The sequence below is a fragment of the Podarcis gaigeae genome (assembly GCF_964106915.1).
Source record: "Podarcis gaigeae genome assembly, chromosome: 5".
NCBI classification, from domain to species: domain Eukaryota; kingdom Metazoa; phylum Chordata; class Lepidosauria; order Squamata; family Lacertidae; genus Podarcis; species Podarcis gaigeae.
The window spans coordinates 95,963,235-95,991,230 of NC_139681.1; the positions used below are offsets into that span (position 1 = coordinate 95,963,235).

The following is a 27,996-nucleotide window of genomic DNA, read 5'->3' on the forward strand; positions in this document are numbered from 1 at the left end:
ATCTATTGATGATTAATGCTTATATGCAACCTTTGAATTGTATTTGTGTTAACCAATCAGCAACAAGCACATACGTGGCAATGCTGTAATATTCAATAAAAGAGACTCCCTGAGACATGCTTGAGAGATGCCTCCCATATGACACTGGTCAAAAAAATTTCCAAAAAATTATTAAAATACTGTAATACATCAAAAAAAGAAAAGAAAAAAAGCTTCCCTAAACAGGGCTGCCTTCAGTTCACTGTTGAGTTTGGTTAGAAAGCCATGTACCCACAGAGGAGTTCCTGTTCAGCAACATCAGATTTCTTAACCAATGCAGTTGAGTCTTCTCCATCAGGATTCATGAGAAAGTAGCTTGGTTCATGGATCACTGCCTTGTTGTGGAGAAGGGGCTTGAATAACTCAGAGAAGCTATGGGCTATGCCTTGCAGGGCCACCCAAGACGGACAAGTCATATTGGAGAGTTTTGACTAAACGTGATCCACCTGGAGCAGGAACCGGCAAGCCACTCCAGTATCCCTGCCAAGAAAACTCCATGGACAAAGACAACAGGCTTATAAAAGTTATGACGCTGGAAGATGAGCCCCTCAGGTTGGAAGCCATCCAACATGCTACTGAGGAAGAGCAGAGGACAAGTACAAGTAGATTCAGAGCTGATGAAGCACCTGGGCCAAAGCCGAAAGGTTGCTCAGTTGCAGATATACCTGGAAGCGAAAGGAAAATCCAATGCTGTAAAAAAAGATATTGCATAGGAACCTGGAATGTAAGAACCATGAACCTTGGTGTCAGAGCCACCCGAGGTCCCAGCTCACAAGAGACCAAAATCCAGTCCAAGTTATATACAAAAGGTTTTATTGAAGAACATTGTTGTCGTTACATCCAAGCTCCGTGGCTCAGCATCTGTTACCCTTAGATGTTAGAAGTCCCCTCTGAGTCAGTCCCGCCCCTGCACCAGCTTAAGAGGCTTGTACTGCTCCACCTTTTCCTCTCCTTCCTTTTCCGCAGGGTCTTCCTGCCCCCCTGTGCTCCCTCCCTCCGGGACTCCCCCGAGGCTGAGTCTTCTGACGCCTGCTCCCCCCTCCTTCGTGCTTTGGGACCAGGCTCCTCCTCAGGGCTCTCCTCATTTCCGCGCGCCTCCACATTTGAACTTGGCGCGCGTACGTTGCCTCTGACCTTCCTTTCGACCGTTACGCTACTCTCGGTACTACACTCCTCCCCTTCCGGCAGGACGTTCTGCTCCGAACTCCTTCCCGTCTCTGCTTCCTGTTCTGCTCTTTCTGACACACTGGCAACTCCACCCTCTTCACTCCGTTCCGACGGAGAGGCCGGTCCCGATCTCCAACCCCCACTGGGGATTCCCTCTTCGTTCCCCTGCTTCTGACTGCTTCCCTCTCTACTGCCCCTTGGCCTGACCAGGGGGGCTCCCTTTTGGGAATCCTCCGATTCACTTGACGGACTCACTGACAACCTCGGGTCGTCGTCGTCCTCTTCCTCGTCGCCCTGGGATCCCTCCCCCTCGCTCTCTGTCCCTGAAACCCTGACACATAGGAACCTGGAATGTAAGAACCATGAACCTTGGTAAGTTGGATGTGGTCAAAAATGAGATGGCAAGAATAAATATTGACATCCTGGGCATCAGTGAACTAAAATGGACAGGAATGGGCGAATGTTCAGATGACCATCATGTCTACTACTGTGGGCAAGAATCCGGTAAAAGAAATGGAGTGGCCCTCATAGTCAACAAAAGAGTGGCGAAAGCTGTACTGGGATGCAATCTCAAAAATGACAGAATGATCTCGATACGAATCCAAGGCAGAACTTTTAACATCACAGTAATCCAAGTTTATGCACCAACTACCGGTGCTGAAGAAACTGAAATTGACCAATTCTATGAAGACTTAGAACACGTTCTAGAAATGACACCAAAGAAGGATGTTCTTCCCATTATATGGGATTAGAATGCTAAAGTAGGGAGTCAAGAGATAAAAGGAACAACTGGCAAGTTTGGCCTTGGAGTTCAAAACGAAGCAGGGCAAAGGCTAATAGAATTCTGCCAAGAGAACAAGCTGGTCATCACAAACACTCTTTTCTTTCCAATTCTTAAACGAGCAATGCAAAGAAATAGAGGAAAACAACAGAATGGGAAAAACCAGAGATCTGTTCAAGAAAATTGGAGATATGAAAGGAGCATTTCGTACAAAGAAAACCATAATAAAGGACAAAAGTGGAAAGGACCTAACAGAAGCAGAAGACATCAAGAAGAGATGGCAAGATGTCCTTTCTCACCACTTAAGATCAATAAGAGTGAGTCAATAAAGGGGGTAACAGTCGGTCGAAATGAATATAAGGTAAAGGCTTTTGCCGATGACTTGGTTATAACAGTGGAAGAACCCCTAACAAGTCTTAAAGAGGTATTAGAAGAAATAGAACAGTTTGGTCAAGTTGCAGGTTTTAAATTGAATAAGAAAAAAACTAAGATAATTGCTAAGAATATGGAACAGGAATTGATTGAAAGAATGCAGCAACAAACAGGTATAGAAGTGGTCAAGAAAGTGAAATATTTAGGAATTTGGTTAACCCCCCAAAATATTGATTTATTTCAAAATAATTACACACCAATGTGGAATAAAATTAAGAGAGACTTAGAGGTGTGGGGGAGGCTGAAGTTATCATTTTGGGGGAGAATTTCAACGATTAAGATGAGTGTGTTACCGAAGATGTTATTTTTATTTCAGACAATTCCGATAATTAAAGGGGACGTGATATTTAAAGAATGCCAAAGGATAATTTCAAGGTATATCTGGCAGGGTAAGAAGCCGAGAATACAATTTAAGTTATTAACAGATGCTAAAGAAAGAGGAGGCTTCGCCTTGCCGGACTTGAAATTATATTATGAAGCATCATGCCTCTGTTGGTTGAAAGAATGGATGAAATTAGAAAATACAGAATTGTTGGATTTGGAAGGATTTGATAACAGATTCGGCTGGCATGCATATTTATGGTATGATAAGAAAAAAGTTCATAAAGGATTTGAAAACCACATCTTTCGAAGATCTCTTATAGAAGTTTGGGATAGGTATAAAAACCAATTGGAACAAAAAAACCCCACATTGGTTGTCTCCGTTGGAGGTGATGAGCGTGAAGAAAATCAATATGAGTGGGAGGTGGATAACATGTGGGAATAATTAAAGACGGGGGTAAATGGAAATTAAAATCATATGATGAAGTGAAAGAGTATGTTAATGACTGGCTGCATTATTTTCAGATTAATGAAATGTTTAAAAAAGATGTTAGAGAAAAAGGTTTTGCTGAAAAAGAATCAAAGTTTCAACAAGAAATATTGAAGAATGATTTAATTGGTTAAATTGGTTATGATTCATTGGGCCAAAGATTGTGGGTACAACATACAATTAAATGATTGGACAAAATTGTGGAATGAAGGATTAAAATTTACTGCTTGTACTGCATTAAAAGAAAATGTGAAGAAAATGATATATAGATGGTATATCACATCAGTAAAGTTAGCAAAAGTGTATAAAGTAAGTAATAAGTGTTGGAAATGTAAGGAAAAAGAGGGAACATTTTATCATATGTGGTGGGAGTGTAAAAAGGTAAAATGCTTCTGCGAGATGATATATAATGAGATAAAAAAATGTTGAAATATACATTTATAAAGAAGCCAGAGACATTTCTTTTAGGAATAATGGGAAATAAAATTAATAAGAAAGAATATAGGTTGTTTTTATATGCTGTAACAGCAGCAAGAATATTATTGGCCCAGAAATGGAAACAAGAAGAATTACCTACAATGGAAGAGTGGAGAATGAAACTAATGGACTACGCAGAACTTGATAAATTAACAGGAAGGATCCGGAACCGGCGGGACCAGAAGTTCACTGAGGACTGGAAAAATTTACGGAGTACTTGAAAAGTATATGTGACGATCAGACAACGTTTGTAGGTTTACAGGAAGCTCTGTGAAGAATTAATAGTTGAAATGTAAAAATGAAAAAAGAGATAGGATATGTGTCAGAGCTGCCCAAGGTCCCAGCTCACAAAGGACCAACGCCGGTTCTTATATATACAAAAGTCTTTATTGAAATTCAGTTTCGATTTCAAAGCCACGGCGCGCAGCTCTACGTCTTGAACTCTAGACCGCCAAAGCTCCGTCTGAATCTCCTCCCCCCAGGCACCAGTTTAAGACTCTAGCCCTGCTCCACCTCTTCCTTTGCTCTTTCCTCCTCTGGGTCCGCCTGTCCACTGGGGTCTTGCCCTTTCTAGACTCTTCTGAAGCTGAGTCCCCTGAGTCTTCCCCCTGCCTCCGGCGGGCTTTAGGACCTGGTTCCCAATCCGGGTTTTCTGCCGTCCTGCGCGCCTGTACATTTGAACTTGGTGCGCGCGCCCAGCCGGCAACCTTTCTCCTGACCGTTACACTGCTCCTGTCACTGCTTCCCCCTTCAGGGGGGCTAGCTGGACCTGACTTCCCCTCCATTCCCTCACTCTCTGATAGAGGCGTGGTCAGCTCGGACTCATCTTCTCTCCCTACTGGAGGAGACGCTGGCCCTGATACATGGTACTCTTCCCCCCCACTACGCTCTGGTGGGGGAACTGGTCCTGATCTCCCCTGTGCCTCTGCTCCTGAGCCCCTGACAATATGTTATTAATGTAATGCAATATTAAACAGGGAATGCGCAAAAAGTGATTAAGACGGAGGATTCTCAGAGGAGTTGATGGAAGTCCAAAAAGATTGTATTGGTGATAAAGTGGATGGGCTTTTTTATAATTTTGTATTGTAAAAATTAATAAAAATATATTTTTTAAAAGGTGGCAAGAATACACAGAGGAATTATACCAGAAAGATATGGATGTCTCGTACACCCCCGGTAGTGTGGCTGTTGACCTTGAGCCAGACATCCTGGAGAGTGAAGTCAAATGGGCCTTAGAAAGCACTGCAAATAACAAGGCCAGTGGAAGTGATGATATTCCAGCTGAACTATTTAACATTTTAAAAGATGATGCTGTTAAGGTGCCAGCAAGTCTGGGAAACTCAGCAGTGGCCAAAGGATTGGAGAAGATCAGTGTACATCTCAATCCCAAAGAAGGACAGTGCCAAAGAATGCTCCAACTACCGCACAATTGCACTCATTTCACACGCTAGCAAGAGTATGCTTAAAATTCTACAAGGCAGCTTTAAGCAGTATGTGGACCGAGAACTCCCAGAAGTGCAAGCTGGATTTCGAAGGGGCAGAGGAACCAGAGACCAAATTGCATACATGTGCTGGATTATGGAAAAAGCTAGAGAGGACTTCCGGGTTAGCGCGATCGGTGAATGGCGGATTCCCTCCGAGCTCCGGAGGGAATCGGCTCTGCTGAGGACGGGTCCTGCCACGCCGGCGACGCGGGGACCCTTAGAAACCGCAGGCGCGGAAGCCTGCAGACTTGGTGACTCGGTGGGCACCTTAAGCGCCCTCCCCGACCCACGAAGAGCCTTTTTAAAGGCTACGGAGAGGGTATGGAGAGTGGCGTGGTGCTGTGAGTAGACCGCTACTTCAGTGGAGTGAAGCCGCGAGCCATGGCCGGAGAGCGCTGACTTTCTTCCCAAAATTTGGACTGGAAAATAAATAACCCGTGAGTAGAATGGAATTTGGACTGTAAAATTTTCACCTTTGAATTCGGCACGACCGGGGGATATGCTAAAGGGAAGTCCGCACCCCCCTATCTACAAACGATCTAAAGCAAGGATCGGAGAACTAAGGTGGAGAGATTGTTGTTTTGTCAGATAAAAGATCTTTCCATGAATTTGACAGGAGAAGTCTTTGTGCTGGAGAGAAAGGGAGGAATTTTGGAACTTTTTGTGTAACCCCCCCCCCCGAACCCGGGAGCGTCCTGTGTGGGTGCCGGAGGAAAAAGAATAAGGAGTTTGACAGCTGTCAAAGGAGCTGTCAAACGGGCGGTTAAAGTTAAGAATTTCGCTATTTAATAACTCTCTGAACTAAAGGTGATACATTTGAATTGAGGTGGTTGGAAACAAAGTAGTAATAAATAATAAAGTAACGGATTGTTGGAAAAGGACTATTAAGCAATTGGAATCCCCCTAGGGGGAACTAGAGACATTACAATGGCTGCAGAGGGAAAATTACTGGCAGAAATAGAAAAAAAGTTCTTTCTCGTGGGAATTCTGCAAGAGCAGAGTACGGCTATGAACAAAGAACTTATGACCTTGAACTCTAAAACAAACAACTCTGCTGAGTGCACAAAGGATTTGACTGACAAAAAATCTGCAGCTGAACCAGAAGAGATATTTTTGGAATGGATGGAGAGGAAAGAAGGAGTGGAGATAGTTCAGGTGGAAAATACCAACCAAATAAACACCAACCAAAAGCCTATATTGTCAGAAAATAAGGAAGAAGATCTTTGGATTACAAATCTGCGAAAGATGAGAAAGATAAAGAAGGAAGTCCCTGGAGTACTTGGAACACTGGAATTCAAAAGAATAAAGAAATATGATCGAGATTTCCTTTTTGAGTATGGGAGAGCAGGTGATCTTTTGCAGCAATTGCTTTTAAACATTTTGGATGGAAGAAAATTTGATGTGACTGTGACAGAACTTCTTCGAGACCTGAGGACCAACAAAAAGGACTACCAACAAAATTGGCAGAGAGAGACTGACAGAGAATTGAAGGCCTCGGATGTGAGGAATCCGGGCTAGGAACTGTTTTTGGACATTTGCTTGGGAAGGGATGGAAACCGGGGTAGGGAGGGAGGGGAGAATAGAATTTCAAAATTTTATGACTTTTGTATTTGGCCAATGTGACCTATAATTAATATAATAAAGGGAGAAATTCGTGGAAGGGAAGTTAGGTCGACCTTAGAAAAAGGATTTAATGTTTATAAGAGAATTGGAAATGGAAAAGTTAAATGTTTATAAGTAAAAAGAGTTAAGTTTTAAAAATAATAACAATATGTTTAAGATGATAGACAAGAACTTGCTGAAATAATTATTTGGAATTGGGATGTATGAAGAGGGGGTGGGGGGAAGTCAAGGAAAGAGGGTAAAGAAAGTAAGGGTATGAAATTGTATATGTGTTGTCTTTGTCTTTTTGTGTGTGTGTCTTTATAAAATGTAAAAACCCAATAAAAATTTTATTAAAAAAAAGAAAAAGAAAAAGAAAAAGAAAAAGCTAGAGAGTTCCAGAAAAACATCTACTTCTGCTTCATTGGCAAACTACGGCAAGTTCTTAAAGAAATGGGAGTGCCTGATCACCTCATCTGTCCCCTGAGAAATCTCTATGTGGGACAGGAAGCTACAGTTAGAACTGGATATGGAATAACTGATTGATTCAAAATTGGGAAAAGAGTACGACAAGGCTGTATATTGTCTCCCTGCTTATTTAACTTATATGCAGAATTCATCATGTGAAAGGCTGAGCTGGATGAATCCCAAACTGGATTTAAGATTGCCGGAAGAAATATCAACAACCTCAGATATGCAGATGACACAACCTTAATAGCAGAAAGTGAGGAGGAATTAAATAACCTTTTAATGAGGGTGAAAGAGGAGAACGCAAAATATGGTCTGAAGCTCAACATCAAAAAAACTAAGATCATGGCCACTGGTCCCATCACTTCCTGGCAAATAGAAGGGGAAGAAATGGAGGCAGTGAGAGGTTTTACTTTCTTGGGTTCCATGATCACTGCAGATGGTAACACCAGTCACAAAATTAAGACGCCTGCTTCTTGGAAGTAAAGCAATGACAAACCTAGACAGCATCTTAAAAAACAAAGACATCACCTTGCTGACAAAAGTCTGTAGAGTTAAAACTATGGTTTTCCCAGTAGTGATGTATGGAAGTGAGAGCTGGACCATCAAGAAGGCTGATCGCCAAAGAATTGATGTTTTTGAATTATGGTGCTGGAGGAGACTCTTGAGAGTCCCATGGACTGCAAGAAGATCAAACCTCTCCATTCTTAAGGAAATCAGCCCTGAGTGCTCATTGGAAGGACAGATCGTGAAGCTGAGGCTCCAATACTTTGGCCACCTCATGAGAAGAGAAGACTCCCTGGAAAAGGAAAAGGTGGAGGGGACAAGGAGAAGGGGACGACAGAGGACGAGATGGCTGGGCAGTGTTCTTGAAGCTACGAACATGAGTTTGACCAAACTGCGGGAGGCAGTGGAAGACAGGAGTGCCTGGCGTGCTCTGGTCCAGGGGGTCACAAAGAGCCGGACACGACTAAACGACTAAACAACAACAGCTTGGTTTGGTGACGTCTGCTTCTAGGCTCTCTGGGCTAGCCTCTTGTTCCTTCTTCTAAGCTGTAGCCTTGCGAGGAACAGCACAGATCATGTAAGGATACGGTTGCACAGCTAACCCTCCTCTCACAGCGTTTGTGTTGATCTCCTGCACGCCATCAGGCAGCCGTAACGTGAACGCTTGCAGCAGGTTAGTGAAGAAGAGGAAAATCTCCATCCTCGCCAGATTTTCCCCGAAACAGAGACGCTTCCCTAAGGAAGGAGATATTACCCACTGTAATAACTGGACAGCTTAGGGTGACCAACAACATAAGGTTTTCCAAGAGATTTCGCCCATGTTGTGTTGACGTCTCTAGTCTAAGGATTGGGATACCTCAGGCCTAAGGTATGCGGCCCTTAAGACCTCTCTACCTGGCCTTTAGAGCTCCCCCCAGATCCCATGCCCTCCTGAGTCGCACCATTCAACAACCCTCCTTCATACCCTTTTTGGGTGTGTTTGCCTGGATTTGGGGATACAGAGGGAGTGTGCGTAGAAAACTGTCACAAGGCAACATCTGTATTCGCTGCCCTGCCCACATTTGTATCTTGCCCCAAAGGAAATGTGGCCCTTGGTTTGAAAAAATGTAGCTCCACCCTTCCTTGCTCTGCCCCAGTGTTTCCCAACATTGGGTCTCCAGCTGCCTTTGAACTACAACCCCCATCATCCCCAGTTAGCAGGACCAGTGGTCAGGGATGATGGGAATTGTAGTCCAAAAATAGCTGGAGACCCAAGGTTGGGAAACTCTGCTCTAGAACCAGCCATTCCAGTGCACTCTGCACTGAATGGCAAGTCACATTTACCTATTGAAAATGGAATGAAGGCGTCTCTGACGAAGAAGTTCCCTTCTTTATCCAGGAAGTGGTTTGGGTTGAACTGGTAAGGCGTTTCCCACTCTTCAGGGTCATATAGCGCAGATGCTATATCAGGAATAATTACAGTATCCTGCAAAGAGAGACACAAACTGCCTGAGTTTAACCTGGCCTTCGGACCGCTGTGTAATGCTGCTTTTGATACCTTGAGTTGCCAGATAAATAGAAAGGGAGGAGAGCTCTGGTAGGCTGGGACGGCTGGTAGACATACATGGAAGGAATGCTGTAATTTTCCCAAGGCTCAGATTTTGATCCAAGCCAGTGAAGAATCCAGCTCTCATTTAATATGGGCATCTGTGACTCCTGAAATTATTCTCTGAGCCCAGCTCAGGAAAACATTATAGGAGTGCAGGAAGTCAGACTACAGCACCATTTCTTTCATTATGATTGTTTTGTATGCCTTTAATCGGTATTTTAGGTGGGCTTTGTTATCATTGTACTCAGTGCTATTCTTCTAGAAAAAGAGGTGAAGGAACTCACCATGAATACCTCGCTTGTTCTCTTACAATGGCAATGGCACCCACCTGAGAGGTGCCAGAACTCATTTCCAGTGAGTTCTAGCTGAAAAAAGAGCCCTGATTGTACTTTGTATTATGATGTATTTGCTAGCAGCCTTGGGATTCATTTGTGAGGAAGTGTGGAGTATAAATAAACCAGGGAGACTTGATCTGCTGGGCACATGCTGCCCACTATCTAGAAGACTCTCATCAGTCTAGCTATTGGCAGGATGTGCACTAAATTTAAATGTTGTTGTTGGGGGGGGGGGGAGTTCTGTACCTTTTTCATGAGAAAACCAAAAATAGTTGCATCCTTTGCACATTGCCTGAAATTTCCAACCAAGAGAACGTATTTGTAGCGCTGGATTTCATGAATGACAGCATTGGTGTAGGGCAGGTTCATCCGATCCTCATAGGAGATGCATTGGGAACGTGTCAGGGCAGCATCAATTTCGGCCTGAACTTTCTCTGTGGAATCATGTTCACATTTAGAACCAAAGCAATCTTACTACGATGACCGTGCAGCTCTATAAACCCTACGGCATCCTCAGTCCATAAAGACATTTGTAACTGAGGTGGAAATGAATCCCTAAGGCTATGGGTGGGGATGAAATTTTGCTTGATTTGCATACAAATTCCCATTTCGCCCCTTTCAAAACAATACAAGTACCAAAACACAACTACTCTTCAAAATGTGCCCTTCTCCAAGTCATTTGATTTGACCTAATTTAATAATAAAAGTGATTCCTGCATCACAGAGGGTTGGAAGAGAGACCCTTTGCGTCCCTCCCATCTCTACAATTCTATCATTCTATGGTTTGCATCCCACATTTGCAACAACGTTATTGAGTGCAAAGTGGCTCACAACTAACAACAGCATTAAAAATTAACAAACATTACAATCTCTATAATCATATAAAAACACAACAGTGTATAAATAAGGCAAACAAACAAACAAACAAACAAACAAACACAAATTCATCAAACAATTAATGCATTCCAACACAAGCTCAGAGTGATTCAAAGTATCAGAAATGGCCGCTGAGCACCAGCCTTGAATGTCATGCAATTCCCCAATAGAAAATGTGTACAGAAATATGTGCATTAGGGAAAGGTGTGCCTGTCATAGTAAAAATAACAGGGGGGGGGAATACTTCATATTATTTAGATATTGCAAAAGTATCTATATTAGGCAAACACTGCATGCAAAAATGTGGTTTTGGGGGAGGAAATATGCACTTAAAATGCTGACAGATTTTCATGAGGACTAGGAGCGTGGGGCAGGGAGTGGAATTTGCAAACTGGTGCAGAAATACAGAGACCTGAAGACTGGAAAAAAGAGAGAAACTGTGTATATTTCTCCGAATATACACATTTTGACAGTAATACAATATGGTGACCATGGACACCATAAAGGTAAAGGTACCCCTGCCCGTACGGGCCAGTCATGTCCGACTCTGGGGTTGCGCGCCCATCTCGCTTAAGAGGCCGGGGGCCAGCGCTGTCCGGAGACACTTCCAGGTCACGTGGCCAGCGTGACGAAGCTGCTCTGGTGAGCCAGCACCAGCGCAGCACATGGAAACGCCGTTTACCTCCTGCTATAAAGCGGTACCTATTTATCTACTTGCACTTAGGGGTGCTTTCGAACTGCTAGGTGGGCAGGAGCTGGGACCGAAAGATGGGAGCTCACCCCGCCGCTGGGATTTGAACTGCCGACCATACGATTGGCAAGTCCTAGGCACTGAGGTTTTACCCACAGCGCCACCCACGTCCCTCATGGACACCATACTGAGTTCCAAATCACGGGGGCAGAAAGACATACTGAAAACCGATGGTGCCATCAGGACAGGACTTTATACCAGAAGGTACAATGAGTTGCCCTAGCTGTTACATGTTGATGTGGGTGTACAGAAATGCTTAGGAACTTTTCAAACCAACAATGAATATGTGGGTTTTCTTTCTCACACACACCACATTAAAAAACTGTACTTGATTTGGGCCACGGCCCTCTGCCGCTTTCCCGGTGCCCAGCTGCTGCACAAACTCCCTCTGGACCGAAACATTTCAAGAGCATTGAAATCCCGGCTCTCACCTTGGATGTCTGGATAAACCACCATGAAGAGCAGAGCCCAGCACAAAGTGGATGAACCAGTATCTGTCCCGGCTGTGAAGAGGTCATAAATGACATGAACCAAGTTGGCTTCGTCAAAGGTCGATTCGGGGTCATCCTTCTTCTGTTGTCGACAATGAATTTATATTGATTTATTGCACGGATATCCCATCTTTGTTCTCCAAGCAAGGGGTGTGGTGTACATGGTTCTTCCCCATCCTCATTTAATCCCCACAACACCCCTGTGAGGTAGGCTAGGCTGTGAGGGGCCATGGTCACTGGGTGAGCTGAGTGGGGATTCGAATCCTGGTCTCCCAGGTAGTAGTCCAACACTAGACAAATTCATTGTTTTATTCCTTTTGTAAACTGCTTTGAGTTTTTTGGGGGGAGTTCTTTTTTTTTAAACTATCAAGCAGTATATAAATCTTATGAAATATCGTATTTTTTGCTCTATAAGACTCACTTTTTCCCTCCTAAAAAGTAAGGGGAAATGTGTGTGCGTCTTATGGAGCGAATGCAGGCTGCGCAGCTATCCTAGAAGTCAGAACAGCAAGAGGGATCACTGCTTTCGCTGCACAGCGATCCCTCTTGCTGTTCTGTCTTCTGGGATTCAGAATATTTTTTTTTCTTGTTTTCCGCCTCCAAAAACTAGGTGCGTCTTGTGGTCTGGTGTGTCTTATAGAGCGAAAAATACAGTAAATAAACCCATAAGCTGATGACAAACTGGACTTGAGGCTAAGAAAGAAGAGAAAACCAAAACTGGCAGACTCATACATCCATGCTTTGGACAGAGCCCATCAACCTACAGAGAATGGTGTTCCTTCGGGGCCCTGGAGGCATCTCCATTCCAACAGCCCCCCAACCCAACAGCCACCTACTTTATTTATTTCATCCAGATAGAAGTCAATGAAATCCCGCGGTTCATCTGTTTCCCTCTTCTCCTTGTGCCTTCTGATCTCACTCCTTCCAAATGAATGGATGTGCTCCAAGCACGAGAAGGCCTTCTGGTGGGGTCCTGGGAGGTGGCGCATCAGCCACGGAAACAGTTCATACAACTGGAGGGGGAGAGAGAGAACATAAGGAGAGTCCTGAATCTTGATAAGGCCAATGGCCCGTCCTGTCCAGCATCCTGTTCTCACAGCGGCCAATCAGATGCCTCAATGGGCATCTTTTTCTTCAAGGAGCTCAAGGCAGTGGACATGGTTCCCTCCTCATTTGTAATCCCTACAAGATCCCTGTGAGGTAGGTTAGGCTGAGAGGCAGTGACTGGCCCTTGGTCACCCAAGGAGCTCCATGGCCAAGTGGGGATTTGAACCTAGGTCTCCCTGGTCTTAGTCTGACACTCTAAGCACAGCTCCACATTGGCTCAGGTGTCCCACTGCTTATTTCTCTTCATTGGATTGCTGACTCCAAGTAGGCCTGAGGTGTCCCATCAAGCGTTCACAAATGGAATCAACTTTTCGCCTGCACGTTCTCCCTGGTGGCTGGTACCTCCCTCAAACGGAAGAAGGATCAGGCCAGGCAAGAGGTGGCATGAAAGTGCCTTGCAAAACTGGTAAGATTGTGTGTGTGGTGTGCGCAAACACACACATATATGCATATACAAATACTCAGAGACTACTACTACTACTACTACTAATAATAATAATAATTATACCCCGCCCATCTGTCTGGGTTCCCCCAGCCACTCTGGGTGGCTCCCAACAGATTAAAAACAGAATAAAACATCAAACATTAAAAACTTCCCTAAACAGGGCTGCCTACGGATGTCTTCTAAAAGTCAGATAGTTGCTTATTCCCTTGACATCTTATGGGAGGGCATTCCACAGGGCAGGTGCCACCACCGAGAAGGCCCTCTGCCTGGTTTCCTGTAACCTCACATCTTGCAGTGTGGGAACCGCCAGAAGGCCCTCGGCGCTGGACCTCAGTGTCCGGGCAGAACAATGGGGGTGGACACGCTCCTTCACACTAGGGGCTGCTCCCCGCCACTTGCATTGCTCACCAACCCCACTTACCTGCAACCCTCTCCCTTTAAACATCATCCTAACCCCCATCCCCTCACTGCTTATCAGCTGCTGTGCAAACTGCAGGATGATGACATTTTGTCTTGCAATAATATAACATAGCAAAATAGCAAAGTCGCTCACCAAATGAAATGTGGAGAGGAAAAAATGTGCTTCGTACTCAATGCATTCTATCAGCTTCTGATACACTTTGTCTTCAATGTCGAAAGGGTGTCCAAAAATTACGTTGGAGATCACACTACAGAAGGCATGGAAGAGGGGGGTTCTAGGGTCTACAGATTGGCCTAGAAAAATACAGGTGTCCTCTGTCACAATGAACACTCTGAGCAGTGTTTATCTGCATAATCGTTCAGCTCCTGCTCCCTTCTAAGAACAACTTGTTTGTTTTGCTCTTCTTTTAACCATATTGCTCCTTTAGGCCTTCTGAACACAGGGGGAAAGGAATCCACCCCAAGGGGCCAACTTTGACAAGTGGGCAGGGCAACCTACCTGCCAATCACCTGACATCATTGTGGCACCAGGTGGACGCACAGCAGATAGAAACAGGCTGCACACCCCCTGTGACCTGATTGTTTGCTTCTCCATGCAGCCACTCCTGGGCCTTTATTCTGATCCAGCAAAACTGTTCACATTCCCCGGTTAACACCAGTCCTCATGGATGCATAGCCTGATGCAGCCTTCAACCTGGTTCCCTCCAGATGTTTTGTACAACAATACCCATCAGCCCATGTCAGTGTAGACAAGAGCTGTTTGGCAGTGGAGCAGACTCCCTGGGCAGCTGGAGTCAGCAATAACTCACACGGCTCCAGCAAAGTTAACTCTTTATTCAAAAAAACACAGACAGCTCAGGAGGCCAGGCCTAGCACAGCAACTTTTCCTGGTAGGATTTGTCGCTATGAGGTAGTTTCAAGGACTAAAAGTCCCCTGTTTCCCACAGCTCCCTAAGTCTCCTCCTTCTCTGGTTCCTTCCCAAGCAATCTGAGGCTCCATCATCTTGCCTGTCTTCACTCATCCCTCTTCTGGGAGACCAGCGGGGAGGGGAACTGGTCACAGCAGGAAGAAGAGTCCTCCTGGCTTCTGCAGCAGCCAGCCTCATCTCTGCCTCTTGCCCTCTCTCTTCGCCAGCCTCTGCTTCTGCTTCTGCCTCTGGTTCTGGATTGCTCTCTGCCTCAGCCTCTTCCTGCTCACTAAACCCTGTTGCCTCTTCAGCTTCTGACACCTCCTCTTCCCAATCTTCTCCCACTCATCACCATCCCACCACCACTCCCTGGGCTCTGAGCCTTCTTCCCTTGGGAGTTCCCCAGCTGGTGCCTCCCATCAGTCCTCTGCATCCCACCAGTCCATGACAGATGGCCATACATCAAGGACTCTTTAGCTGTGATTCCTGCATTGCAGGGGGCTGGACTAGATGACCCTTGAGATCCCCTACAAGTCTATGATTCTATGAATGATGGGCATTGCAGTCCAAAATCTAAATCCTTTGAAGACAGAGGTCCTCTAGCTGGGCCAGGATGATATGGGGATGAAGGACAAAATCCCTTCTCTTGTGGGAGCCCAATTAGTGCCATTGCCTTCCGTTAAGAGTTTGGGTGTAATCCTTGACGCCTCCCTTTCCATGGAGGCACAGGATACTGCAACAGCCAAGGCGGCATTTTCCCACCTTTGCTGCATTAAGCAGTTGGTCCCTTACCTTTCCCGCCCCGACCTGGCCACAGTGATCCATGCGACAGTCATCTCCAGGCTTGACTACTGTAATTCGCTCTATGCGGGGCTGCCCCTGAAGCTGTCCCAGAAACTCCAGTGGGTGCAGAATGCTGCAGCAAGGCTCCTCACGGGGTCTCTGCCATGGGAGCATATTCACCCAGTGCTTTTCCAGCTGCACTGGCTCCCGGTGGAGTACAGGGTCAGATTTAAGGTGATGGTTTTGACCTTTAAAGCCCTTCACGGCCTAGGACCCTCGTACCTACGGGACCGCCTCTCCCAGTATGCCCCACAGAGGACCTTAAGGTCCATAAATAGCAACACCCTAGAAGTCCCGGGCTCTAAGGAAGTTAGATTAGCCTCAACCAGAGCCAGGGCCTTTTCCACATTGGCTCCGGCCTGGTGGAACGCTCGATCTCATGAGACCAGGGCCCTGCAGGATCTGATTTCTTTCCACAGGGCCTGTAAGACAGAGCTGTTCTGCTTGGCCTTTGGCTTGGAAACAATTTGATTCCTTCCCCCTCTTTCGTTTTTCCTTTCTCCTCCTGTGATGAGGCTGCATTTTAATGTTTTAATGTTGTATTTTAATCCTGTTTTTTAAGTTGTATTTCAATCAACTTGTTTTTATTATTGGTTGTTAGCCGCCCTGAGCCCGGTCTTGGCTGAGGAGGGCGGGGTATAAATAAAATTTATTATTATTATTATTAAAACATCTGGAGGGCACCTGGTTGGTGGTGGCTGATCTGGTTCATTCCCGGTGTTAGGAAAAGTGCCTTAGAATCAACAATATTCCTGACCTCTTTTGCTTGCGAAGAACTCCACCATGTGGCTAGCCTCCTCTTGCACACAGAGCTCCATGCTTCTTCTTCCAAGGCCCAGCGATCGGAGCACAGATATCCCAAAACGCCGCTGCTCCTTCCAGGTGTGGCCACTTGAAAACAGGATACCTAAGGGCAGCAAGATATTCTTGTTCAGAAATGAATTTTCCAAGCCAACCATCTGTATAAAACATGGCCAAGAGACAGCCGCTCGACTGCTGTGCTTTATTCCAATGCACCATCCGCACCCTCTTTGCTGCCACCTGCTGGTGTTCCCTCTTGCAACGCACCCCCAGCTCTGAAATTCTAAGTCTACGAGAACCCTGCTCATTGGTTGCACCCCTGAACTGACTGTGAGTAAGGCCTAAGGGCACAAACTTCCTTTGGAATAGGTCTCTACAGCCACAGCAGGCGCTGTAACTCTCCAACAGCTTGACAAGGCGCACTCCTCCATTGTCTCTTGAGATAGACAGATGCCAGCACTGCTCCCCGTAAGTTTACTAATATGCCAGTTTTCTGCAACAGGCTGTGTCAAAAGTGGCTTGCAGCAAACATTCAAAACACCGAAATACAAATATATGAAATACAGAGCATGTCAGTAAATTCAAAAATGACAAAAGCCAACAATTTAACAAACACAGAAGAAATTCAATTTAAAAAACAACAACCAAGGTTTAAGCACATAAATACAAAGCGAAACAAAGGTTAACTAACAATAAAGTTTCTGATTCTCATGTAGTATATTGTAAGTGGACCCACTATTGCTATTGAATGAACACCGTTACTTGCACATATTTTCTTTAGGAATTATTATTATTATTATTATTATTATTATTATTATTATTATTATTATTTTATTTGTACCCCTCTCATCTGGCTGGGTTTCCCGAGCCTCTCTGGACAGCCTCCAGCATGTATAAAAATGTAATAAAATGTCAAACATTAAAAAAACTTCCTGATATAGGGCTGCCTTCAGATGTCCTCTAAAAGTTGTGCAGTTCTTTATCTCCTTGACATCTGATGGGTGGACATTCCACAGAGAACTGTGTATCATGGGAAGACTGCTACCCAGATATCCCAATGGGAGTCCCAGGTTTCCTGGGTGGGGGCTTGACCCAGAACATAATAGAAGAAGAAGAATTTCTTAGACCAGTAGTTCCCAAAGTTGGAATACTAAGAGGCTAGAGGGCGGCAACTGTCCACTGGAGATGAAAATGACTACCAGACTTTGAGAAGCTGGCATCACTGGATCAGTTTCATTGAATCAATTAAACTAGTTTTAATTGAATTTTATTGTGTTCATATCTTTCTTATTGGGTTGCGGAAAGCACTGTTCTGAGACTCCAATACTTTGGCCACCTCATGAGAAGAGAAGACTCCCTGGAAAAGACCCTGATGTTGGGAAAGATGGAGGGCACAAGGAGAAGGGGACGACAGAGGACGAGATGGTGGGACAGTGTTCTCGAAGCTACAAACATGAGTCTGACCAAACTGCGGGAGGCAGTGGAAGACAGGAGTGCCTGGCGTGCTCTGGTCCAGGGGGTCACAAAGAGCCGGACACGATTAAACGACTAAACAACAACAACAACATTGAGGTGGGGGCAGTGGGAATGATTTTATGGGTTACACTTACCCTTTGCTTTCATTGTGTCTCTGACAAAGGGAGTTACTACACGACATGAGGTTTCTTCCGAGTAGTTGCTGAGGACTTGCTTCACCAAACGAAAGCCATTCACAACAATCATCGGCTTGTGCCCAACCCAGATGGTGAAGACCTTCCCGTAAACCTTGGACAACTGTGTCATTTTAAAAATAAAAAGGCATATATGAAAACAAGAGAAGCATTCGTGGTGAGTTCCGGCACTTCTTTTTGTAGAAAAATAGCACCGGGGACACCAGTCATCTATATTATTTATATGTAAAGGTAAAGGGATCCCTGACCATTAGGTCCAGTCGTGACCAACTCTGGGGTTGCGACACTCATCTCGCTTTATTGGCTGAGGGAGCCGGCATACAGCTTCCGGATCATGTGGCCAGCATGACTAAACTGCTTCTGGGGAACCAGAGCAGCGCACGGAAACACCGTTTACCTTCCTGCCGGAGTAGTACCTATTTATCTACTTGCACTTTGACGTGCTTTCGAACTGCTAGGTTGGCAGGAGCAGGGACCAAGCAACGGGAGCTCACCCCGTCACAGGGATTCGAACCGCCAACCTTCTGATCGGCAAGTCCAAGGATCGGTGGTTTAACCCACAACACCACCCGCGTCCCATCTATTTATATGTACTGTCCACCAAAATGTGATTCATCAGTTCTCCCCAATTCTGTTGTATTGTTTTTTACACTATGTGCAAAATTCAGTATTTTAAACAATAAAATTAAAAAGCATAACTGTATGAGCATAATTAGTGCAGGCAATTGGGTTCAAATAAACATAGCCAACCACCTGCAATGAGTCCCTTCCAGTTGTGCACAGCTGAAAACCTTCTCTGCAACATGACCCAACTAACCCCACGCTTTAGAAAAGTCCATGACTGGTGTGATTTGAGAATCAGGAGCAGTTAAAGCAACAAACTGGGTTTGCAGCATGCTACATTGCATTGCGGGACGCGGTAGGCTCTGTGGTCTAAACCACAGACATGCCGATCAGACATGCCGATCAGAAGGTCGGCGGTTCGAATCCCCGCGACGGGGTGAGCTCCTGTTCTTTGGTCCCAGCTCCTGCCCACCTAGCAGTTCGAAAGCATGTCAAAGTGCAAGTAGATAAGTAAGTACCTCTCTGGTCGGAAGATAAATGGCGTTTCCGTGTGCTGCTCTGGTTTGCCAGAAGTGGCTTAGTCGTGCTGGCCACATGACTCAGAAGCTGTACGCCGGTTCTCTCGGCCAATAAAGCGAGATGAGCGCCGTACCTTTACCTTTACATTGCTCTGCATGATTCACCTTGATGACATGTGCTCAGGACCAACTCCATGGAATTCCACAGCCAAATTGCAACAAAGGGTAATTACATCTTTGTTGCAATGTCTTTTTTCTTATAATATATTTATTAGCAATTTTTTAATTTAGTTACAATTCCAATAAACAATACCATATAGCATATCTTTTAACATAATCTTCTTAACTTCTTTGGACTCCCTCACATCTCCCGCTCCTGCGTTCCTAGCCAAGAAATTTTTTCCAGCAGATTTATCCCCTTATTTCGATTCTTATTATCTAATTTTCCAATATCTTTGTTGCAATGTCATCCAGTTCTTTCCTCTTTCCCAACATTTCCTCTTTTCCAACATTTCCAAACTCCTGGGATAAGCTGATAGTTTTTATTTTATTTTATTATTTTCTATAACACCCTTTATCTGAGGATCACAGAGCACTTTACAATATGAAAACATAAAAACACATAACATAGCAAACAAAAACAATACCCCTCCCCTCTTTTAAAGCTTATTTAATTATCCCACTCCAGGTTGTTTAATTATCCAAAGGGCGGGGGTATTGTCTAACCCACCTGAGAGTAAATGACCCATTAACAGGTGAAATATACTCAGAGTCGCAAAGTGATTTCATGCTCTTTATTCAGCTCATAGTGGTGAGGAGGAATGAATGAAAGTCCCCTCAAAGTATCTGCTTTATATACATTATTTACACAATGGGCTGCACATGATTGGCTAATTCCGGAATTCTACTGTAAGCCAATCAGGTTGTGGATTCACTTCTATCTGGAGCATGATTGGGTGGTTCCTGCTAACCAATCATACTGCTGCATTGTTCTAGGACCAATCAGACTGCTGCATTCTGAATCCTATTGTTCTAGGACCAATCTGACTGCTGCCTTTTGGAGCCTATTGTTCTAGGACCAATCAGACTGCTGCAGTTTGGATCCTATTCAACTCAGTACATAACAACAGGGTTGTCCGGAAGCATCCCATCAGACATTTTTCAAAGCCATTTTAAAGTGCTGAGCTTTACACACAAACAAAAGGAGACATATATTGAGCAATACAGAAATGGAGGTCCACGCACAAGACAAAGGACAGATTGTGGAGGATTCTGCAGCCCAAGGATTCCTTTGTTGTCCACATTTGATCATTATTTAGCTGTAAATCCATGTCCCCTCATTTGAATTTGGCTGAGTCCACATCCACTTGTATCTGGTGGCAGGGAGTAAGTGGGGGAAACCAGAATATGGCAAGGCTACCTCTTGTTCTGAATTGAACTCTGCTTGATTACACCGAACTTCGCATTGTAGGGGGTTGGTTTCCAACTCAACTGCTCTATTATTCTCTGTGACCACCCAGTCAAACTGCCAATTGTTGGGTAAACATCTTCTCTACTTCATTACTAACTTATTTAGTGCATGTACTAGTGCAGCAGATCCCACCGCTACCACCAAAATGTAGTGGATCTCACTGCTGTATACCAATATGTAGCGGATCCCTCCCATGTACACACTCCATAATATGTATTTTTCAACCACCACAGGTTGTGTTTTGGTTCTTCTGTGAGGGAAAAAACTGGGAGACTCAGGCAGAAGTTGAACAAGCAATAAAGATTAATTTAACAGAATGATGTGAATAAAAAAAGGATGTATCGGGAGATAATGCCTTTTCAGGAAATAGTTAACCTATTATTAATTATACTAAATCTAATAGATGTTACAGGCTTCTAATCAAGCACAGCTTCTGTTAAACTTCAGTTGTTTATGTTCCGTTATTACGCTTCAGGCAGATGTCAAAAGTTTCTAGACTAGATGGCAAATGCTCAGCTTATTTCCAGTTACTTCGCTTCAGTTCCTTAACACAGTTGCTTCATGGGGTTTTATAGCTTAACACTTTGGCTCCTTAATTAGGAAATCTTTATTGAGAGTTCACCACATGAAGCATTACTGCTCAAACCACTTGGAAAGAAAGGAAAGTGGCTCACATATGTTGATTTATAAAGGACCATGATGGAAAATGGAAAATAAGAGATTTTGATGAGATTAAAGATCATTTTCAGAGTTGGCTGCATTATCGACAATTAAGGGTTCAATTATACAAGGTCTAGGTTTCAAATGAATGTGATTGAAGGGAAAGTGAAACTAATGAAGGCTGCACACAGCATACTGATAGAATGGGAGATGAAAGATGAAGAGGTAAAATCAGACATGATCAAATGGGCACAAGATATAGGTCATAACATCATGGTGGAAGATTGCGAAAGGTTATGGAAGATTGATTTAAAATTTACAGATTGTTCTTTGTTGAAAGAAAATTATATGAAGATGATGTATAGATGGTATATGACACCAGTGCAGCTAGGAAAAATGTATAAAACTAGCTCAAATATGTGTTGGAAGTGTAAGGAAAAGGAGGGGACATTTTACCATACGTGGTGGGATTGTAATGAATTAAAAAATTAGAAACTGAAACAGACAGATTGACCCATTCCCTACTATTTATTTGGTGGAGGGTGGGCGGAATTATAACATGCATTGAAACATGAGTTGGAGTGCACATGCCAGGCCACAGGAGCCAACTCCTAAGGGTAGAGGTCCCTTCAACCTCCCCAATAAAATATTTGAGGGGGCCAGGTCCCCCCCCCAAAGTTGACGGACACTGCCATTTAAATGATGTGCGTCTTATGATGGTGTCAGGGAACTGCCATCGGAAGGGCAGGTGGTGGAAGGGCTCACGGAGGCTAGGAGAGACCTAGCAGCAGAGGAGGGAACCAGCAGGGGGAGAGAAGGAGCTCCGAGGGAAAGTGAGTCGGAGGGATGGCTCAGGGACACTTCTAGCGAAAACAGTGAGGAGGTTTCAGGACCTCCTATAGGGACACCCACCCCTCGCCGGAAACTGTCGCGCCGAGAGTCCAGAAGACGCGTTTCCGTTAAGGAGCTTTTATGTTGGAAGAGATTCCGCAAACGCCCACTGTCGGATTCTGCCAGCGACTGAGGGAGCCATGCTTAAGGGGCTCCGCTATAGACAGAGCTTTGCTAATCTGGGCAAACTCTGAGGGACTATGCTTTTACGCACAAGCAGCTCATCATCCCATCACAGCAACCCGACAGTCCCTGAAAGCCGCTTGTGCAAGGAGAGGGCATCATGAGCAACCCAACCGGAGCCGGAGACGCAGGAGGAGCTGCAACGGGTCCAAGCCTGGAAGAAAGGTACAGGGTGTTGGTAGTCCAGCTAGCGCTGCAAACGGCGAGGCTCGAGGAGAGGAGGGCTCAGGATGCAGAAAAGGGAAAAACCACCCCACTCACAAGGAAGGTGCCAGGATTGGTGCAGAAGTTTGGGGGTGATCCCAGGAACTATCAAGCCTTTAGGACAGAGATGCAATATGCCCTCAATCTGCAGTTTGATGACTTCCCGATGAGGAATCGAGGGTAGCGTTTGTGATTGGCCATCTCGAAGGGGGGGGCGAAAGACTGGGTGAGGCCCCTGATGGCAGCTAATAATGACGCCCTAAAGGACTCGAGGAAGTTTTTTCGCGCCATGGATCTGATGTTTTCCAGCGAGATTGAGCAGGGAGTGGTGCGCAGACAGTTAATGGCGTGTAAACAGGGGAGCCGATCTGTCCGTGAGTACTGGACTGAGTTCACCATGTTGATCCATAAATTGGGATGGGACCTGTTGGCGGAACCGATACAAATGCTGTTCGAAGAAGGGCTATCTTCGGTGGTGAAAGACGAACTTTCCCGGGCGCCCAGGGCGGAGTCTATGGACCAGCTGACTAAATCTGCGCTGGCCAAAGGAGCACGCCAGGAGGCGAGAGCTTTGGAGAAGCGGGAAAGGAAGGGGGAACGTTGGAGGGATTTCCGCATTCCAGAGATTCCCGAGCAGCATTCCCCGCCAGTAGAGCCGATGGAAATTGGAACAGCGCGCGCGCGCGCAGTTTCAAACCCCAGTGAAGGGCGGAAGAAGGAGGGAAAGAGCGCCAATAAATGTTTTCTCTGCCAACAGCCAGGTCACTTTGCCAGAGTCTGCTCGCAAAGAAAGGAATGGCGGGAGCTGTTGGGGGGGAGGAGGAGGGAGTTAAGGAGCAAGTAAAAGCCAATGCCTGGCTGCCACCATCGGGGCACAGCAGCCAGGCCAAAGAGCAGTGAATGTGCCCACGCCGGAACCCCCAAGACCAGCGCTTGTAATAGAGGTGTTGCTAGAGCTGCCAAACGGACACCCACTAAAGATAAAGGCGCTATTGGATTCAGGCAGCTCCTGTAATTTTATGAGTAAGGAGTTTGCAGCCGAACACCAGATACAGACTATCCCTTTAAGTAACCCCTTGCAGGTGACCACGATTGATGGGAGGGAGCTGTTGGGGGGAGAAGTTAACCAACAGACTGTCCCAATGATAATGAGGGTGGCAAGACACACAGAACTGATAGCGTTTAATGTGGCCACCTTGGGAGGAGCGCCCATTATTTTGGGGATGAGCTGGCTAGCGCTGCATGATCCGCTAGTGGGGTGGCACCAGAGGGTAGTTTCCTTTGGGTCAGCACATTGCCTAGAACACTGCAAGGAGGGGAAGGCTCAGGAAGGAGCCAAGGCCACTCTAGCAGGGACTAAAGTCACGGATAAAGGGAAGGTGCCCCGACAATACGCCGACCTGGGTAACGTCTTCAGCGAAAGAGAAGCAGACAAACTGCCCCCGCATAGACCCTTTGACTGTCAAATCAACCTACTCCCTGGGGCCCAGCTACCAGTGGGCAAGCTGTATGCCATGTCCGATAGGGAAATGCAGGAGTTAAGGGAGTTCATTGACAAAAACCTGAAACGAGGTTTCATCAGAGAGTCAAGAGCGGTGGGGGGCAGCCCAGTGTTTTTTGTGGACAAAAAAAACACGGATAAACCCAGGCTTGTAGTTGATTACAGGGCCCTGAATGCCGTGTCGGAATCAGTGGCTTTCCCCATGCCCAGAATTGATGACATTTTGACCCGAGTGAGGAAGGGAAGGATTTTTACCAAACTGGACCTGAGGGGGGCGTATAACCTGATACGGATGAGGAAGGGGGATGAATGGAAAACCACCATGTTCACCCCTTTAGGGGCTTTTGAGTATCTCGTTATGCCCTTCGGTCTACAAGCAGGATCAGCCTGTTTTCAATCATTCATGAACCACGTCCTGGGACCTTTGCTTTACAAGAATTGCGTGGCCTTCTTAGATGACATGTTGATATACTCAGAGAACGAGGAGCAGCATGTAAGGGACGTCCGGGAAGTGCTGGGCAAGCTGCAAGCAAACCAGCTGTGGGTGAAACTGGAGAAGTGTCAGTTTCATACCAAGGAGGTGGAATTCCTGGGGTACCGCTTGTCAGACAAGGGATTGGCCATGGATCCCGGCAAGGTTCAGGCGGTACTGGAATGGAAGACCCCGAAAACGAAGAAGGACGTGCAAAGGTTCCTAGGGTTTGGAAACTTCTATCGGAAGTTCATCAAGAACTTTGCCCACTTGACGGCCCCCATCACTGACTGTCTCAGCAGCAAGAAGAAATTTGTTTGGACGGCAGAGGCGCAGCGAGCTTTCAAAGAGCTGAAGAAAGCGTTCGCGTCTGAAGAACAGCTCCTGCATGTGGATTTACAAAAACTGATGGGAGTAGAAACGGATGCATCGGACCGAGCGGTAGGGGCGGTGCTTCTGCAGCCGGGGAAAAGTGAGTCGGAGTGGAGACCGTGTGCCTTCTTCTCGCGAAAGCTGAATAAATCCGAGAGGAACTACACCGTGTATGACCGAGAACTACTCGCCATTCATGAAGCGTTCCGGAGATGGAGGCACTTACTAATTGGTGCACAACACAAAGTCCAAGTGTGCACTGACCACAAGAATCTAGAGTATTGGAGAACGGCACGAGTACTCAACCAACGACAAGTGAGATGGGCCCAGGAGTTCTCCAAATTCCACTTTGAAATTTGTTACGTGCCAGGCCCGGAAAACGTCAGGGCGGACGCTCTCTCCCGTAAACCAGAATATTTGGAGGGGGAGGGGGGCGCCAGAAGAGAGACATATCATCCCAGAGGACCACTGGGTGTGTGGGGCGGCATTGGTGGGACAAAGAGAACTGGTAGAGGGGACTGAGAATGATGAATACGCCCAGGATAAGCTCAGAGGTCTTCGGAGGGAGGGAGAGAACCCGGGAGGGTTCGAGGAAAGAAACGGGGCATTGTATTACAAAGGGGCACTGTATATACCCGAAGGAGAATTGAGGGGGAGAGTACTCAAACAGTTGCACGACAGCCCTACAGCGGGGCACTTCGGGCAACACAAAACTATGTGGTTGGTTACCAGGGAATTTTGGTGGCCCAAGGTGCGGGAAGATGTACGGGAGTATGTAAGAGGGCGTGACCGATGCCAGCGAGCAAAAGGGGAAAGGCGGGCGCCGGCGGGGTTATTAGAACCACTACCCATACCAGAACGACCATGGGAGGCAGTATCAATAGATTTTATGACGGATCTGCCGAAATCCAAGGGAAAAACAGCCATCATGGTTGTAGTAGACCTGTTAACCAAGATGTGCCACTTTGTAGCATGCTCACATGCGGTCGCGGCAGAAGAAACAGCCAAATTGTTTGTAGAACACATTTTTAGATTGCATGGCTGCCCCTTGAGGGTGGTCTCCGACCGAGGGAAACAATTTACGTCCAGGTTCTGGAGGAAGCTCATGAGCTTACTGCACGTAGAGGTTAATTTTTCGACTGCCCGACACCCTGAAACCAACGGGCAGGCGGAAAGAGCAAACGGTATCCTCCAACAATACTTGAGGTGTTATGTCAATGACAGAGAAAATGATTGGGTAGAAAAGTTGGCTCTGGCAGAATTTGCCTACAATAATGCGGAGAATGTGTCCACAGGGATGAGCCCCTTTTTGGCCAACTATGGGTGTCATCCCAGGGCATTTCCAGGGGAAGGAGGGGAGAGATGGAGCGTCCCGGCAGCAGAACATTTTGTAGAAGAGATGGAAGCGATCCACCGTCAGCTCCAACTCAACCTAGAAAGGGCCAAAGAAGAATACATGAAGCAGGCAGACAGGAATAGAAGGGAAGGTGAAACCATAAGGGTGGGGGACCAGGTGTGGCTGTCGACCCAAGGGTTGCCGTTCAAAGGGGGTTGTAAGAAATTGAGACCCAAAAGATTGGGACCATTTGAGGTCATTCAACAGGTCAATCCGGTGGCATTCAAACTCAGGTTACCGAACCACATGAAACTACACCCAGTATTCCACAGGTCGCTGTTGTCACCGTACAGAGGGGGACGTGAAGGGGTGTTCACACAGGGACCAGTCATAGAAGAAAGGGAACGCAACCACCATGTGGCGGAAATCATTGACTCCAGGTGGAAGGGTAATCAGGTGGAGTATTTGGTAGCTTGGGAAGGGGAACCAGAGTCAGAAAATACCTGGGTAACTGCAGAGGAAGTCAATGATGAGGTTTTAATAGAAACACTTCATCAAAGGTTCCCAAGGAAACCTCAGTCTGTAACGAGGTTCCGGAGGGAACATTTTGGCACCACCAACGAGGAAGAGGAGTTCGAAGGGTTCCCGGAATCGGAGCTGGAAGAAGGAGTAGACTCCGATGAGGAGGAGTACTCGGGGACAAGGGACAGCAACCGGCGGAGGGAAGTGTTCAAGACTTCGGAAGATGAGGGAGGTTCTTTCAGGGGTTTTGCATCCTCACCGCCCATGGAGGAAGGGACGGGAGGGGGTGAAGGGGGCCCTGGAGGGGAGGTGGATGTCAGGGAACTGCCATCGGAAGGGCAGGTGGTGGAAGGGCTCACGGAGGCTAGGAGAGACCTAGCAGCAGAGGAGGGAACCAGCAGGGGGAGAGAAGGAGCTCCGAGGGAAAGTGAGTTGGAGGGATGGCTCAGGGACACTTCTAGCGAAAACAGTGAGGTGGTTTCAGGACCTCCTATAGGGACACCCACCCCTCGCCGGAAACTGTCGCGCCGAGAGTCCAGAAGACGCGTTTCCGTTAAGGAGCTTTTATGTTGGAAGAGATTCCGCAAGTGCCCACTCTCGGATTCTGCCAGCGACTGAGGGAGCCATGCTTAAGGGGCTCCGCTATAGACAGAGCTTTGCTAATCTGGGCAAACTCTGAGGGACTACGCTTTTACGCACAAGCAGCTCATCATCCCATCACAGATGGATTATGCGGGATGTGGCTCACCTGGGCCCCCTCAATGTTTTACTCAAGTTGGCACCCCTGTGTCAGGCAGAGTGGAGAGGGAGAGAGAGAGGAGGGGAGGTATTGAAAGGCACAACAATAAGCAGTTTGCCTTGTGCCCCATAAGTCAGCCTGTGGCCTTCAAGGGTGGTGAAGGAACCCACCTCACATGCCACCAGTAGCCTTCAGGAAACTGGGTCGGTGTCTGGAGCAACAAATAGAGGCCCTTCCTCTGTGACCCAAGGGATCCTGCATTCCCCAGTAGAGCAGATGCTGGGAAGTCCTGCTGCTACACCCTCGTATTAGGAGACAACCCTTAATATGCAAAAAAGGATACCTTGGAGAGGGTGTCTTGATGCCATCCAGAGCCAAAGCACCACAGGGTCCCCAGGAGAGGTAGCGGAAGTGGTCCAGGCGGGAAGTGGCGCCTTGCCCACTGTAGCTTCAAGAACTGCAGACTCAGGAGAGATACCGCCAGAACTGCAAGGCAGCTGCTGATCTCCATTGCCACTTAGGTTTAAGCCTCAGCTCTGCTCTGGGATGTCTGAGGCAGG

The 27,996-nt window shown here is 46.3% G+C and overlaps 1 protein-coding gene across 2 annotated transcripts; it reads right to left on the reverse strand.

Moving 5' to 3' along the window:
* Positions 1-241: 241 nt before the first annotated feature.
* LOC310844886 (cytochrome P450 2J2-like) lies at positions 242-27,996 on the reverse strand. Of its 2 annotated transcripts, none has more exons than XM_083739620.1 (9): positions 27,780-27,996; positions 17,944-18,106; positions 16,290-16,439; positions 13,915-14,075; positions 12,646-12,822; positions 11,750-11,891; positions 9,938-10,125; positions 9,092-9,233; positions 242-704 (listed from the first exon to the last, which is right to left on the reverse strand). In XM_083739620.1, exons 1-9 carry the CDS (start codon positions 27,945-27,947, stop codon positions 412-414), a joined length of 1,584 nt encoding a protein of 527 aa, XP_083595746.1. In that variant the 5' UTR covers positions 27,948-27,996; the 3' UTR covers positions 242-411. The 2 variants fall into 2 exon arrangements, with proteins under 2 accessions (XP_083595746.1, XP_083595747.1); XM_083739621.1 differs by lacking the exon at positions 242-704 and adding an exon at positions 7,803-8,503.